The sequence below is a fragment of the Dermacentor variabilis genome, chromosome 7 (assembly GCF_050947875.1).
Source record: "Dermacentor variabilis isolate Ectoservices chromosome 7, ASM5094787v1, whole genome shotgun sequence".
Taxonomy (NCBI): domain Eukaryota; kingdom Metazoa; phylum Arthropoda; class Arachnida; order Ixodida; family Ixodidae; genus Dermacentor; species Dermacentor variabilis.
In genome coordinates, this window is record NC_134574.1 from 123,084,899 (window position 1) to 123,102,117 (window position 17,219).

The 17,219-nt window shown below is 44.4% G+C and overlaps 1 protein-coding gene across 3 annotated transcripts; it reads right to left on the reverse strand.

Annotated features, from left to right (window-relative positions):
• Nucleotides 1–205: 205 nt before the first annotated feature.
• Nucleotides 206–17,041, reverse strand: LOC142587104 (uncharacterized). Of its 3 annotated transcripts, none has more exons than XM_075697992.1 (5): nucleotides 16,266–16,356; nucleotides 10,647–10,712; nucleotides 3,488–3,620; nucleotides 1,605–1,736; nucleotides 206–384 (listed from the first exon to the last, which is right to left on the reverse strand). In XM_075697992.1, the coding sequence occupies exons 1-5, from the start codon at nucleotides 16,290–16,292 to the stop codon at nucleotides 362–364; spliced, it is 381 nt and encodes a 126-aa protein (XP_075554107.1). In that variant the 5' UTR covers nucleotides 16,293–16,356; the 3' UTR covers nucleotides 206–361. The 3 variants fall into 3 exon arrangements, with proteins under 3 accessions (XP_075554107.1, XP_075554109.1, XP_075554108.1); XM_075697993.1 differs by lacking the exon at nucleotides 16,266–16,356 and adding an exon at nucleotides 16,748–17,039 and having other exon boundaries at nucleotides 212–384; XM_075697994.1 differs by lacking the exons at nucleotides 10,647–10,712; nucleotides 16,266–16,356 and adding an exon at nucleotides 16,727–17,041 and having other exon boundaries at nucleotides 207–384.
• Between the last annotated feature and the right edge of the window lie 178 nt (nucleotides 17,042–17,219).

Consider the following 17,219-nt stretch of genomic DNA (forward strand, 5'->3'; position numbering starts at 1 on the left):
CTGCACCAACCTATGCAGTGAACATGCCACGTAATGTTCAGGCGAGATAGTAAGTGGACCATTAGATTTAGAATATGGGTGCCAAGGGAAGAGAAGCGCAACCGAATACGTCAGAAATTAAGGTGGTGTGATGAAATTGTGAAATATTGATGCCGATGTTGGAATCAGCAAGCGCAATGCATTGGCTAGTTGTCAGAAACATTTATTCATAGGCAATATTATTTCGTTGAAATAAACGACAGGACAGGAGCAGATGTGTACAAGATATTTAATATTTTCAAATATATGAAATGACCCTAATTAGCAGGTTTTCAAGGCACCCCGCAAGTAACTGTCTGGAGATTGATGACCAGCCGTGCAATCAACGTACTGTGGTGTAGCGCACTGTAAAAAAGTATCAAAGGGTCATTGAAAATGCTGTTTATTGTCATAAAAGCTAGATCACTCTTAGAAAAACGACACTGCGAATATTTTCATTCACGGAATAATTAGGCTTGCAAGTGCCGAATTTTTTTTTGGCTACCCCTTGAGGGCAATGCTTATGACGTTAGCCTTAATATTTACCTTTTGCCGAGCGCGACAAATGACCTAATCAAAGCAACACGTGTTTCCTTGTTTTCAGTGAGTTGGAGATGCAATTTGATCCCTTAAAAAGTGAATCTATATGTTTCGCCTCAACTTATAATCCAAAATTTTCGCCTGTGTCATTTTCTGACATTTTCTGTCTCCTAAATTTTCTCAGCTCATAGGATTGAAGTTTTTATCAAAGTGTGCATTTTACTGGTCTTCATTGACGTATTGTGCTTTGGTTTCGCACTGAATGACTAATTAGAATACCCAAAGCTTGTCACATTGCGTATAAACATTCTGCGCTCTCTTGCCAATCTACGTTATGGTCATAACAAGCACGAGTAGGAAAAATTATTTTACATAGGCGACTAGACTGCTTCTTTGAAAAGATCATTGCTAAATATGTCCTTTACTTATCGAATCAGGCAACGCGTTTAACTAGAAGAAACTCTGATGCGCCCAGAATGCTTGACACATTCCTGGTGCCACATTGCCGATATAGTCATGGTATTATTTAGATGGAAACTATACGGACACTCTTGTATATGGACACTGTTGGAGAAGTATGGGAGAGGCCTTTGCCCTGCAGTGGGCGTAACCAGGCTGATGATGATGATGATGATACGGACACTCCAGGCCTGCTTTCACAGACTTCATTGTTGTTGCCAAGCGCTACCAAGTAATGTGTCTCTAGTAACGTGATCGGCTGCGAGTGCGAGGTCGAGAATGAGAATGAGAAGGCCAGCCCCAGACCATTGGTGGCTTGGTGGATCCAAACTTCTTCAACGTTGGAGCTCGCATGGGCTAACTTTCACTTCCCCATCGATTGGTTGGAGGGGGAGTAGAAGGCGCATGTGTTCTTCTCCGGGTCTCGAACAAAAGATTACTCGAATAATTAGAGCAATTTTCATTACGGATTCTCGACTGTGACCATGTATATGACATTCCTCTTTCACTGGACGTGATACGGGTACAGTAATTTCTTTAGTAGAGCATGCGGAAAAATAAACAGCAGCAAAACAAAAAAAGCTTACCACAATAGCACTTGCAGACTTTGTTTGCCGAATTATCAGCGTCACATACTATCATATACTGATAATGTGGTTTAGGGCAATCACTCTGCAACCAATCACCGTTTGCCGCAGTGCAGGTCAGGTTTGCGGACCCTAACGGACGAGAATAAATACAAATGATGTAAAGAATAATGGATTCATTTCATCTTTGAGATGTATATGTTCCATTTCAGATCGCCATAATAAACACAATTCTCATGATAGTTTACTTTGATTTGAGCCAGTGTGTTTCTTCTTAAATATTCAGCAGTTTACTAAATTTTCGAGAAAGAATTGAAATAGCTGGTGGCTAGTCTTGCATTTAGATATGTTTATTTTCATTTGAATGCATATCAGTACGTCTAGTGATGTACTATATATATACTCTCTAAGAGCAGTTTACACCCTTTCGCGTGCCCCTTCTGCCGCACAACGATAATCGTCATCCGCCTTGATGCGTTTCCTTTCTTTAACGCGGCGAGCCCGGTACTTTCCAGTAACGAACGGCACGCGCGTTATCAGCATAGAACAGTTTACACCCTTTGGAGTGCCCCTTCTGATAACGCGCGTGCCGTTCGTTACTGGAAAGTTCCGGGCTCGCAGCGTTAAAGAAAGGAAACGCATCGAGGCAGATAGCGATTATTGTTGTGTAGCAGAAGGCGCCCGCCAAAGGCTGTAAACTGCTCTTAGAGTGTATTCTGTTTCAGGCTACCAGTAGTTGGAAGCTTCCTTACGATAAATTGAAGGCTGACGCAGGTCATCAGATGCAATAAATCAACACAGCACTTCGACCGAATGATTTTATGAGGAGCTCTATGGCAAATGTACAGTAAAAAGCTGCGCCTAAGCATCATGCACTAGTGGAACTGAAGCCGAAGTTCAAGGCACTTGCCCGCGATTGTTCTCCCCTAAAACAGCTCATCATCACATTTGTTTCTGTGCCTCTTAACTGAAATATAAAAGTGAGGTAAAACATAGAATGTGTCCGTCATATTTCTGCGGGTAAAAACTCCTCTATTACCACGTTAACTGCCATGGAATGATGGTCCCACTAAGAAAGAACTTCGCATTCCTGTATTAGGGTCGCTGGAGAAAGCACGTCGGATAACTGAGATATACTCCGGGGTTTCAGGTGTGAAAAAACAGCATCTGATACGAGACGCACCATAATTTCAGCGCGCGAATTTGTTTGGACCGCCAGGCATTTGTTTGGACCGCCAGATATTCCTAAAGGTACATAAAAATAGAAGGAAAAGAACGCTTTTTTCATTGTGCGTCCATAGGAATGCGACCAACACGACCGAGACCAAACCTGAGACCTCACGTTCAGCAGCGCCACACCATAGCAGCTCAATCACTACGGTGGTAAAAAAAAAGATACAGCAAGACGACGGGTGTGGTAAAACTAACCACACATTTTGTTCGTTGCAAGCATCGTGCAGGTGAAGCAAAAAAAAAAAGACGTGAGCGTGCACGAAGGAAGGCCGGGGATACTTGACCGCTACAATCGGTCTTACCAGCGCATGTCAATTTTGATAAAAGTAGTTCGCTTACCAGATAAACGAGCCTGAGTCTATCTGCGGCGTCTGGTGTATCATCTTGCGCTGATTTACCGATTTACGTCTGTCTGTCTGTCTGTCTGTCTGTCTGTCTGTGAACGTACGCTGAACGTCTGCAATATTTGACAAGTCGATCATAAGATGATCAAGCAACAATTGCCACAAGCTGCGCTGTGCAACTTGTCGCACAAGCCTGACCGCCGAAACATTGCCATTTAAGAATTGACTACATGCGCGCAATACATCCTACGTTAGAAATCTAAGCATATGAGGCACGTAAGAAACGTCAAGCGTGAATATACTCACTGCATCTTTCTTTGATATGCTCTATGTCGTCATCATCTTCATACATAACAAGGCAGAATGGTCTTTGACTTCCTTTGCAAAACGAACTGTACAGCTGGCATATGTCACTTGTGTGGGACTGCGATCCACTACACTGGAATAAACAAAGTTGTTCAACATTCTCAGGGCATCACCGTTCCATCAATGAGAGTACTAGTATATTATATCATACAAGAGTATGCCACGCAAAATATTTCTTCCATAGAAAGGAGTAGTGGTAATGCAAATATAATGCTTGAAGTAAAAAGCGTTTATAGATACCGTGTGTAAAGTACACAAACCTAAACATTGGCGTGTTTTTCAACCACAAAAGCCTTTTCAGAGACGCAGCCCCGTCTTTCCTCTATCGCATGTGTGTCTAGCCTTTGTCGTGTGCTGATTCTGGTTACAGAGCTGGCTGTAATTTCCCTGACACAGAAGGCAGATCAGGGAATGGTGCTCCCTGTGGCATTGGCACAGCTGGTACCGGTGTTATAAATGGCACCAGTGGTAAGGGCTCACTTTCTTCATTATTTTTCTTCGTAGTAGCTAGCCTTTGGAAGCGCCTTCTTTGAGACACAGTGTCTCTGGTCGAAGACAGCGACGCTGTCTGTGGGAACGCTATCGGCCTTACAAAAATTGACAATCTCTTAAGTAATCTGAAGCGTTTTGAATGCGAAAGCATTAGGGTGTGCCTTGCTTATCACCTCTATTGATGGTCCACCGTGATTCGCCCTAATCCACTTTATTCCCCCTTAATCCCCCTTGCCATATTTTGTGCCGACCTGAATCAACTTGAATCTACCCTCTATTCTACTTTATTTCACTTTAGTACAATTTTGGGATTAGGCCATGACGTCCGTCTCAAGCCGTGGCTGTTCACCGTAGGATTTCACAGTGCGAACAGATCCAGCGCAAGGAACGTGAAATCGTCACTTCGCCACGTGAGCCATCTTGCCATATCATTTTCACGCCGGACACTCGTCAGATTTTGCGCTTAGTGAAGCATATAATGCATTTACCTCAATAAATTATATTGTTCACATTCACTGATCACTCCACTTCTCACTCAGGGAGACATTGGCTTTCATCGAAGCCAACTAGCCGACACGCTTGAACCGCTGATCATACTTTCGACGATCGTCGACTGTGTTCACCGATATCGTTGTGCTTTCAATTTCACTTGGTTCTAAATACACAAGTGCGCCCAATAGAAAGTTTGTTTCATCATTCACGGTTCTGCAACAGTGCTCTTAACCGTCACTACGACGTGAGATCTGGTGGAGGTGCTTTTGCGTTCGTGTACGCGACGCGCCCTTCAATCCCACACCCCGCAGGCAATACCAGCCTCGTCATACATCGTTGAACATGCCGCAGGCTACATAACCTGCCCCTGGAGCGCTTAATTTTACCTGAGACCACCAGGAAGACTCAGGCGAAGCCAACAACCACAATGGCAGCCCCAGTGGGCGCCGTCGTGCTGAAACAGCCCAACAAGCCACCAAGCTTCCGTAGATCATGGTTTGAAGGCAATGAATCCTGACTAGAAATCCACTAGAGGACTGCATCACAACAAGCCAACAAACATAAACACCAAGCACAACAAAGGGGAACTTACTTGTGCTTACTAATTGAATTAAAGAAATGATGAATTATAGAAAAATTAAGTTTCCTTAGCTCAATTAGTAAGCAAAGTAACTTTCCCTATGTTATCCTTGGTGTGTTTGTTAACAGCAGTCAATTAGACGTGGTAGAAGTGTAATGCAGGTAAATAATTACATATAATGAATTACATTTTTATGATATTGTAATTTAACAATTCATTTTCTTACTCTTTAAAGCTCACGCTAATCAAGTTTTTCTTCAGTAACTAGCTACTTGCCATTAGTTACTTTATTTACGAAGCACGTTGTAGCAGGTAACGCAGCTTGATCACGACACAACCGTGACTGCGCCATCCAGAAGCCGCATAAGTGCGCTTGTTCAGGCAGGCAAACGCAGGAGCTCAGTATTTTTTCTTTGCTTAACCGATGCCGGTATCTATATGAGGGAAGGCCGCCTCCCTTATCAAGCTTTCTTTATTAAGTGTATTTAAGTAGAGGTTGGAGCCTAAGTCTGGCGCCGCCTACTGGTCTTCTCTTACATGATATTAATCGCTGGAAAATTGTCAACAATCACCAAACTGGACAAATAGACACATGAACGAACAACCACGTACAAAGTGTCAGTACTGCAATATCAATAAATGTTCTCGCAACATAGGAGTTCACCCAGCATAAGTATTCACAAAACCAAGATGTTCATACATAAGATGTTGGCCACTTGAATGTCACAGTCTAAATTGAACAAATACAATTGCTGCATGAATACCAAGACTAAATGGACTTTTGATTAAGTGTGCCTGTTAATAATAACAATGCGAGCTAAAACTATTGGATGACAGTATTTTCGTGATCCTTTTGGTTACTCCAAAAATTGTACTAAGGCGCGCATGCACCGATCGTTTGAAGTTTTTCTTTTGGCCATGGGCGTGAATTTTTCCTAAGAAATGTGGCCATCTAACTAAACCATGGAGTATTTTTAGAGATTTTTGCGGGGAGCATCGGGATTTTTAGTGTGTAATAAGGTGTTCTATATCTTCTTCAGCATGTGCACATGAGGATGTAGCACTGTCAGTTTTTCTAAATCTGTACAGGAAGCTTTTAGTGAAGGCAGTGCCTAGTCGAAGCCTCTAAAGCTATGATATGCAATATAGAATTCTATCCCAGGATCCAGATTATACGATTGCCGGCGCATTATTTATGAACCATGTTTCCTTATACAATCTGCCGATGTTCAATAGACATCGCGCATCACTCGCCGCTAGAGGAAGCATTGATAATTCATTCTCTTGATATGCTGCGCGTGCCATATGATGAGCTGTTACATGTGCTATGATTTCACAGCGACTTCAAATCCACTTGAAAGTTATGTCGTGCCGTGAACCTTCCGCTATGCCGTATGTCTTCTGTATTTCATATGTCAATGTGTTGTTTGCTTTTCTTAAGGAGATTTGCTTTGAGCACCGCAATGAGGTTTGCGAGTCGCATAGAATTACACTACGAAGTGGTTCTCATGGCTGACATATGTCACGTAAGGCAGAAAGTCTTGCGTAAAGTTCTGCAGTTGTGGACGTTGCAAATTGGCAAAGCTTATAAGCTCTTTTCTCTTGGTATGCAAGTATAAAAATGCAGATGTAGAGCTTTGTTTCCTGCATGATCCGTCGGTATACACGGGAATGCGATCTACGCACTTAGTGTAAAGATGTTATAAAGTTAATTGTTTTATCGCAACTACGGGCATATCACATTTGCTCCCTGCTCCAGGAATTGAAGTGACTATTTCTGTAATTGTTCTTCGCCATGGGAGATGAGTGGCGCAGGTAGATCGGTGTTCGTAAGCAGACGGTAAGTTTCTGCACCACCGTATTTCTTCATGTATGCGTGCAGTAGTTCTATTCTGAAGGTCTAGGTGTAGTGATCATTATCGCGTTGTGTAGCCAAAAAAAAAATGTGGCAAGTTTCTAAAAGCCACATACGGATGATTTTTCAGGCTTTTCGTTAACCCAGCTGGAGGCTTTTTTTTTTAGTACCAGCAACAGTGGAGCGCTTTTCGTCATGATGGACGCAGATGGCGAGTCCTATAATGGTGAGATGAGATGCTAGTATCGTGGGTCCCTATTTTATTAGCAATGAAATGTTAACCAATCTACGCTACGAGTGAAGGCGAGCCCTTCTGGATGCCTTTAATCACGTCTGAAGCGCAGGAGAGATCTCCGAAGCGTGGAAAACAGCATGGGTGGTGCCAGTGCTGAAGTCTGGAAAGGATCCTGTGAACCTTGCCGTATACCGACCAGTTTTGCTAACATCATGCTTTGTTGAAGTTGATGGAACGACTAATGTGTACAAGGTGAACTTGGTATTTTGAGCAACTAATTAAACTGCCATCGACTACGACCGCATTTTGCCCATGGTTAAGTGCCCAGGACAGTGTCTAAGACTTACTAAGCCACATCGAGCACCTTCGCGTCGACGGTCTTTCGATACTCGCCATCTTTATGGACGTTGCCAAAGCATATGACTGTATGCTTCATACTGGCATCGTCAACGGACTCCAAGACCTGCGTGTCTCTGGAAATTCTCTTCGATTCGTCCATAAATTTCTTAGATAGCGTCATGTTCAAGTTAAACTAGCAAATAAGAACGAAAAGCGGCACATTTCTGTCGGCGTCCCACAAGGAACTGTCCTATCTTCCTCGGTTTTTAACGTTGGCATGGCCACCCTTCCCGACGCACTGTAGATAGGTTGAACGGCTGCTCAAATGTCCATCTACGGAGATGACATCAGCATTTGTATGTCTCGGTACAAACACAAACATTTAGCCCGGATTTCCCAGGGTGCAATCTCCGTCATCGATTGTCACTGGTCGACGCTTGGCCTATTTTTATCAGCGCAAAAATCTACCTTCATGCTTTTCCCGGGACTGTGGCTCAAGTCAACTCACCTGTCACTGAATATTATAGGCCATTCAATTCGCCATGCAATTAGTGTACGATTCCTGGGCATCACCATCGGCAGCAAGCTACTATGGAGATGTGCAGTTGAAAGTGTTGTGTTTGTGTCAATGCAAACAGTCAACGCACTTCGTAGCATTGCAGGTGTACGTTGGGGAAACAACCCTATGTATATGCTTAAACTGCACGCTGTACTGATAACAGGCCGCATTCTTTATCAGCTGCCGATGATATCGCCATCACCGAGTCAACTCGAGCGCTTGGAGGCGGTGCAAAGACGTGGACTTCGCTTGGCGATGTCAGTTCCCCAGGAGGGTTCAAACGAGAAGCTTAATAAGGAAGCGGACTCTATTCCACTCCCCCTTTTGGCATCTCAGGCCTTGCTGATGCTTAGTACTCGCAGGCGCGGCGGTTCCCCGGCATCGAGAACTCGCTCTTATTTCCATGCGGCGCTGAACACCTTTCGATCTTTAGGATTAGAGTGGCCTAAACGGGGTCGCTTCGACTCGCCAAGGTCTTTCTCGGACAATATGTACAGCCTCAATGTACCCACCTACCGGCGAAATGTGCCATTCCAACTACTCAATCAATGTTTCTTGTGCTAGACCACCTGAGCACAGCGTTTCAAAGCCACCTACAAGTGTACACAGACGGGTCGGTGTGTGCACAGGCAGACAGCTGTTCAGCCGCATCCTCTTTACCCTCCCTTGATGTGTCATGGTCTGGGCGCCTTGATCACGTAGTTTCGTCTCCAACTGCAAAACGTGCTGCCTTTACCCCGAAACCTACTCAATCGTTCCGCACGTGACGTCGAGGTGCTGACGAACTCAAAATCGGGAATACAACGATTAAAATGAGGCCTCTACCTTGATACAAGTTTACTAGGCAGTCTCTGGCACTGATAAACGTTCCAGCGTGCAAGGAATTTAACGTAAAATTTCACTGCATCGTCTCCCACGAACGAATTGAAGGAAATGAAAAGGCTGACGCTCTTGCATGCCGGGCACTGACATGCGTCCGAAAAGTAAGAGCGCATAAGATTTTTCTCAAGCGTAAGAATGCAATCGGCATTCACTTTAGGGTGATCCGCCAGAACCCATGCCGAGCCTGTGTGACCCATATATATACTAGGGCAGAAGCAATGCTATATTACCGCATCCGAGCTGACTCCGCGTACGCCCCACGGCTTGGTTCTTCAAGGCTGGAAGATGCGCTTCCCTGTTGTGTGCTTCTGTGGTGATAGCGCCAATATCAAACATTTTATTTGGATACGCCCGCTGTTCGACGCAGAAAGGAAAGCGATGGTCGAAAGCCTGCGAAAGAATGGTCTTTCACATAGGAGTCTTGAAGACGTCGTTTCTCCAGAGGGGCCTACGGCAATCAGGAAGAGGGTGTAACGCCTGCTGATTGCCTTCATGCGAGATACGGGGCTCTTCGACAAATGGTGACACAGTGTCACTCATTGTAGGCTCAGGCGGAACAATTGCCGGCTATGTATACCAAGCTCACACCGCCTGCTGCAAGACCACCAACATCACCAGATGGTGAGTAAACACGGTCATGTGCACAAGATTCGTGTTTGTTACAAGACCACGCAAACTCCTGTCCTTACCCCCCCCCCCCCGCTCGCACATCGAGTGACCTAGTTTTCCTTCCCGTCTGCCCTATATTTTTGCTCCTGCAGCTAGTCTTCAAGGTCACTGTTGACGCCCTCATGACAGGAAGAAGAGACGAATACCGCAGATCTTGTATTTTTTTATTGCGATAGTTGGCGTAGCTAAGCGACGTATGAAAGCTACAGGAGGGGCACTGAAATTGCCAGGTGAGCTCGTTAGGTTTACTGTATTTATGCTTTGTTATTAAGGTTGGGAGTAAATGTGGAAATAATATAAGACTTTCAGTAATTACTGAGTAACTTTCGTGGGCCAGCAATAGGCCGTTGTAATTCATAACATTTTTTAATGAAGCGATTGTATTTGTAATCAGCTATTCTTTTCTGTAACGTATGCACCTCTTTAGTCGATACGGTGTGCTACTTGCATGACATAAAACAAGTCGTATATTGCTTACCATTATATGGACCTCAAGTCACTTTTCTTTTCATTAACCGATTTTTAAGTTTACTTTAACCCTACAACATCAACAACGTAGCTGTCAGCTTTAGGACTTGTCTATTATGCACTTCTCATTGGGTGCCGGTGCAAGAAACGGTGGCAGAGAGAAAGAGAGGGAGACGAAAGGCAGGGACCTTAACCAGAGGCGAGTTTCCAGTTTGCTACCCTGCACTGCACTGGAGCGGAAAGGGGTTGTAAAGAAGACAAAGAGCGGGAGGAGAACAAAAACGCAACAAGAGAAAAAGAAAAAAACATGGTGGCAGATTTATTTAGCTTTAATGATACACCGGAATTGACAAATAAATTTGATCTAAATTATACAGCCACAAGCTCATCCTAAGCACACGATATCCCTTAAGCATGGCACGAATTTTTCCCGGGGGGTTGCAGACTGACGGAAGCCACCATCTTGTGTTGTGTAAAACATGTTAACAAGAAATCTATCGTTACGAATAGTAGTTGAGCATCACTTGCCTGAGCAAATTGTAGCTTGCACGTTAGGCAGTAAAGAGCGAAAACGCTGAATAAATTCCGCCATCTCTGCATAAAAAGTAAGATTGGTTTTCGTTTAAATAAAGGCGTGCGGATTATGGGTTTTCTGCGAGTAAATATAATATAGCACTCTCTATATATGTGCGAATAAACATATAGCATTTCACTTTTTTTCCCTCCCTTAGGTTATGCAAGTCCGCGGAGGGAACTATTTGTTTTCAGATCAGGAGTTGGCACGATTTAGCGTGCTGACTTTTTCTTGTTTTCATTAGATGCGCTTATCTATCCTGGCTAGCTCTGTAAGCGTTTCCAGCATTGACTGGGAATAGACCGTAAGAGAGGCCTATAGTACGATCAAAGAACTGAAACGGTTCGTGTGCGTCTGCAAATTAGGTTTATCACTTTTGGGGTAGCAGCAGTTCGTCCCTTAGCGGTAGCAGCAGAGATGCTTCTTCACTAATAAATAAATAAAATATCTTCAGTAAAACGTGTTATAGCCACTTCTAAATGATGCTTATTTCCCGACTCACGAAACTTTCCGGTCGTTTATTACCTTTAGGCAAAACGATCAAAAATTTCCTAGACCCCTGCCGCGTCATCCTATTGTTCATGTTGCGTTCAACCTGGAAGGCAACTGTTGTGTTGTGCTTATGGTAACCGCCTGATCATCCAAGGCGAGTGAAACCCTACTTGTGACTACCATCTACTTTTGCAAAAAAGTACTATATTTCTACCACACTTTTCCTCTGAATCAACGTCACATTTATTAACCTCTATTCTTGGTCCCTCTGGCCGCAACTTGAAGTTCAACAATGAAGTATCACCACGGAAACAAGTTTCCCGCTTTGTTCGGCTTCTGTGGTGCAAACTATTGTCCAAAACTATAGTGTTGTCTAGCGAAGGATCAAGCATGAGCTTTCATGGCGCATACAAGTATTTTTTGGGGTAGAACAATACTCTAGCTCTTATTGATATTAGCGTTCTTAACATATTTCACGCATCAAGTTTTTCGTGGCTTAATAGGCAGAGCATTCAGCGGCTATAATTAAGAAACTGTGTTCACGTCCAGCCATTTGACATAGCTTTAATGGGATTACCATTTGTTGGTAGTTTCACCCACTTCAATGTATGTTGATGTGCATAGACTGTGCCAAACATAAATTTTGCGGTTTTACGAGTCAAAACCGCAATTTGGTTGTGAAGCATGCCGCAGATAAGGGCTCCTTATTATTTTCACCGTTTAGAGTTTCCTTATCGTGTAGCCAATGCAAAGCACATTGGCGCTTTTGCATTTCACTCCCACCGAAGTCCAACCCATGCGGCTAGGATTCGATCCCGTGCCGTCCTCCTTAGTCGCGCAACGTCATAGCCGCGACGCCCCCATGACAGCTCTATATAACGTGTTACATGTCGACGTGTGACCCTTGCTACCTACCCATGAATACGCGTCTCTCCTCAGTAGAACTTTTCAACGCCAATTTCCGGAATGTGGTGGGTGAATACGTGAGCGGTCGTTGGATATGAATACGGATATGGAAGTTTTAGATCACTTAATGAAACTCATGGGTTGGTCAATCGACGCATACATTGATGTGGCTCTACCTATCGATGTAGTCTTCTCATGGTTTTTTAATGTACGACAACCTATTTTCCGTTGGAAAGGTATAAAAGGTTTCTATGCAGGAGCACGCGATTGTTCAATTAAGCGCTTCCATCTCAATAGAAGCGTATATAACGTACTTTTAAAGAAAAAAAATATTACGCAGAAGCAATCGAAATTATTTATTAAATAAGCGAATAGTTGTTATTCCACTGTGTGGCCCTTGGACCACGTATATCAACGGATGCACAAAAGGAGTCTGAAAATATCTCGCTTAACGCTTATTTTTTCTGTTATTTGATATTTATTCATTACATTGTTCCTGCGGTAGTCCAACTTTCACGTCCGGAGATTACAGCAAAAACAATGTAACACATTCATTGACGAATACGACAATCCTTGCTGCGAAATTTGAAAGCAGCTCTATAGGTGCTTTCATTTCGGGAGATATCAGCTGGCGCAGCAAATCTGTCTCATGCGGCAGGTTGCAAACACAGCACAGTGTCAACGCGAGAGGCAGCGCACGGGTAATGCGTGGGCGCGATTCACAGAAGCCACCCCGACAGAGCTTCGTTGATGCAGCGCTTTGTTTACATCTATGGTATCGGTGGCGCCATCAGTGAACAGACGACGTAAGCTAGTCTGGCGCTTTCACGCTGCCGTCTTCGCCGAAGAGCTTGCACTGCGCGGCAATACGCTTTTCTTCTCATGATTTCACCAGCCAACCTCCACCGCTTTCCTCCTTGCGCTTTCTTCGCTATTGCCGTCTTTGATCACTCGCGGCGCTCCGCGTTCGCGCTTTCATCCTTCGCTGTGCTAGTTCGTTCGGCTACGCCGAGGGCACAGACGCTCTCCATAAGAACGGCCGCCAGAGAGTTGCGCTCTATAGCTTTATGCTACAGCACCGTTGACAGCAGCTTTTTCGCGTGACTCTCCATCAAGCGATGGGGAAGTCTGTTTTCGAAACATAAAGTTTAGGCCACACATCTCTTTCGTTACCTTGGTACAGCCATTCTGGGATATGAATGGGCACATACCAAGATCATATTTGCATTAGTGCATCTCGGCTTTGGCGCAGATACGCAATAAAGGACGCTCAGTGACCCAAGTTGTCTACCAGGTCGCACAATACTATTCATAGCACATCGCCAATTGCCAAGTTACCAAACCACTTGAGTTATTGGTCAAAAGAAAGAAGTTAGCTACCGCAAACTGGGTGAAATTTCAAGAGTGTTATTTGGTATAAAATACACCTATCAGGAACCGTATGGTCTCTTTGCTCACCCAGCTGTACCGGCATGCTTTGATATGGATACGCTTGAAAACGGGTACCCCGAAAAGCAGAGGTAGCGTGGGCATGTGGTCTCGAGCTTGACAAGCAACCCAGTGGAGCCTAAGCAGCGAGGAGGCGATGCTCCAACTAGTAGCAGAAGTTTAATTACATCGCTTTGTAGCCCTCTGTTCAAGAAGCTTCCTGCCTACTGCGCTATGAATGCTTGTGTTACAGCGTTCGCGTCCAACCTACAGTTTACGCTAGAGGCTGTAGACAGGAAGTTCGTTGGCGGGGCATCTTTTATTTCGTTAACTAAACGCCCTCGCCAAGGAGGAGGAGTGAGCGGACACTCGCCACGCTTGCGGCCGGGGCCACTTACGTGAGCCAGTACGACAGTCGGAAGCCTCGCTTCATACCAACCACCTCAGCGCCTTTCCTGATATTCCAGACTTAGGACAAGCATAGATCGTCACCGTAGCAGAAGTGATCACGCTGCTTACTCACCCATCCATCAATATCACAATGTGATTCGATAGCAATGATGCATACAGAGCGTTCCGAGCCAATGCATTGTCATATCACATTCTCCAAGAACTACAAATATATCTCCCCAAACATTCTAGTATCAGAGTCCCCGTCGAATGGCTGCATTGTTAATATGGGAATAGAGGGAGCAATACAGCTCACGAGCGGACCCTAGTTGAACTATTCTTGAAATGCAGGCTTGTTGGCAGCGCATCATCTCTTACTATGATAGAGCATATGGGTGAGGACCTTAGCAGGCACGTGAAGGACAAATACAGGGTGGTTCTACGTCTCAGTCTGTGTCTTTCACATGTATTCTGGCCTCCTCGTCCATATTCTCCACAAGAGTATTCTCCGAGGGGACGTCAATCAGGGACCTCCTAACATTGGCCAGGGGACAATTATAGGGTGAGGACTGTCTGCAAGTCATGCCAGGAAGACTGGCTCATTGTCTACGAAATATACTAGAACAGACAACCTGATCACCTTTCCGATCCTACATCTTTAACAGAACAGACGCCGCGCTTAATCGGAGATCGAAAACAATACTCTTCTCTTACGATTTATATTATACACCGTTTATAAGACCTTCCTAGAAGGCGTCGTGGTTATCACTTTCAGGGGTATCTCAACAGTTAGCATCAGCTGACGGCTTGCTCCCATATTGAGCACACACTACAGGATATCTTTTTACCAGCCCATTCCTAGAGCAAATGGCTTCCGCCCCCTGAAAGCTTGCGAAGAGCATGGTGGGGCCTTCTGGTTGAACAAATAAGAAATAATCTTGGTTTGTTAGGCAAAAACAATATGTATACTACCGACTTCCAACAGAATACAAGTTTAGCCCCCCCCTCTCTCTTGTCGACAACCTTCTCGTTGTCGAGGAGACAAAGATTAGGAGGCGCACACGAAGCTAAGCCTCGACGCGCGCTGAAAGCAGAAACCACTGGGAGATATACACATGCACACAGACACCACCAGCGTATCGACGCCGAGAAAGCCGTGGTGCGAAAGCGCGCCCAAAGATCCAGGACCTTTCAGTTGCGTTACTGTCGCCATGTTTTAACCGTCACTGGCTCGCTGTGCGCAGTTCCGATGGACAGCCTCGCAACAGTTAGGTAACCTAACAGTTTTGGAACAGACAGTACAATGGATTCCCACATATGCACGGTGGCGTTGTACTTCTGCTCGCAACTGCTCTACTTTAAACTTGCAGATATACCGTGGTGCTTCTCTTTATGATTCCTGCCTTTAACACTACCACAGCCCTTCCTCACTTGCAATCGTCATTATGAATTACGTAATCACTGTAAGTCTGCGATGTGAGTAATCACTCACTTGTGTAAAAGAGCGAACAGCCAGATTCAACATTCCCATTACAAAAAAACTACTTGCCCTTCTAGCAACTTGAATTTCGGGGCTTTCATGCCAAGCACGTCCTTCGTAGGCCTTTTATCACCTGATCACCTAGCCATAGTCGATGCCTTCCTAACGCACAAGTATACTAAACGTTCGCTCTCTACTAGGCTTTAGTATAAATGTTACTAGGTAATTCATGTCGTTGTTTAATATATTCAACTACTCGAGCCAAACTGTTCACTACCAGTGGACCAGATACAAGCCACAGATACGACCCTTTCGTGACTCGTACAAGGTTTACTTGCTCTTCGCACTTCCACTGAGTCCATTCGCTTTCCTACACACTGACATCTGCCGCCAGTCCGAACAAGTGCCTCTGCATTGTACAAGCTAGTTTGCCTATCGCAAACGGCTCGGAACACCAATTTACATGTGACAAACTTAGTATACCCATACAATATACTTGAGGCGCGACCACATTGTGTAACTCCATTTATTTATTGTATAGATTCTTCCTCTACAGCGCCCCATCTGTTGTTCACAACCCTGTATTTCTCTTTCCAACACTGTCGTTTACATCACCCTGGATCTTTTGCAGGCTAGGATTCTCATTTTGTGCGGACATCAAAGCAGAACTGCATGTTTAATAATTCAGTATGCTTCTAGACAACTACGAACTAAAATCGCTTGAAGTACAAAACAAGAAAGGGGGTTAGTTGTTCTTTCACCTCTATATGGTGGCATATCTCTGGTCTTTCAACACAAAAGTTTGTTTTCAACACAAAACACTTTTTGTTGATCATGGTGCATTTTATATATTACATATAGAAATGAAATCTCTGACATAAAATTTATTTCCGTTTTCTTGCATAGTGCCAGCCCAGCCTCGAAGAAATTGCCTAGGATATATGACAGGCTCATATTATTATTGAAAATAGCGGTCACTATCCATATCAATATTAGAGATCCCTTGCGCATACTCCTCATTCCATGCAGGAATTCAGTGATTCCTGAAGAAAACGAAATAGAGCCCCATTTAGTATTGAAAATCTTGTTTCACCGTTCTCTGAGATCAGCCATTTCATTGTTTTTTGTAATATGCTGCTTCTTGATTGCCCATATTGTCTTTTACGCATATGCATCTGAAGGGAAGATTTCTGCACTTTAATACGAGACATATAAGTCCTCGGACTTACCCGCACATCTTTTTAAATCATTTGGTAGAATTGCGCAGTGATTGTTTGTAGGACCAGAAAAGAATATGGCTTGGTACCACAAAACAGTCAAGAAGGCTGAATCGCATACCGGTAATATATAAAATAATACCATCTTAGTCCAGCTGCCTCGCTACTGCCGCATGTGCCAAGTCAGCAGACACTCGTTCAGCACGCAACTCATAAGTCCGCTTCTTGCTGGAGGCCAAGTTGGTGCGCGTCGCCTGTCAGTTGACTCGGAAGAGAAACCTGCTCTTGCACGTTCACAATGGGGAAAAGTCAGGCGCAAATGATCGCAAGCGATGACACGTGGCGCAGTGCCTAAAGAGGGAGAGGCTCATTTACGTTCAGACAGCCTCTCAAAGCAGCTGTTTTTGATGCTGGCTACGAAAATGATTCTAGAGTTCATTGCGCCTGAAGCTCCGTGAAGAATTTCATGACGTATGCTCACACGCGTGCTTCCTCGTCTGCACTTGCTAGTGGTGACATTCTTGTTGTGAACAAGCAATGAGTATGAGCAACAGGTTTCTCGCATATAATTTGGAGAAAGGTGAAGCTCAAGCTGCCAAAGGATAATCGGAGAA

Bases quoted from the DNA above. Each gene is read 5' to 3' on its own strand.
- LOC142587104 (XM_075697992.1), bottom strand. From the start codon at position 16,292: ATGCAAGAAAACGGAAATAAATTTTAT. The intron at 10,713-16,265 runs GTCAGAGATTTC...CTTTTTATGCAG, and splicing joins AAAACGGAAATAAATTTTAT to AGATGGCGGAATTTATTCAG. The intron at 3,621-10,646 runs GCAAGTGATGCT...TGTTTATTCCAG, and splicing joins GCAAGCTACAATTTGCTCAG to TGTAGTGGATCGCAGTCCCA.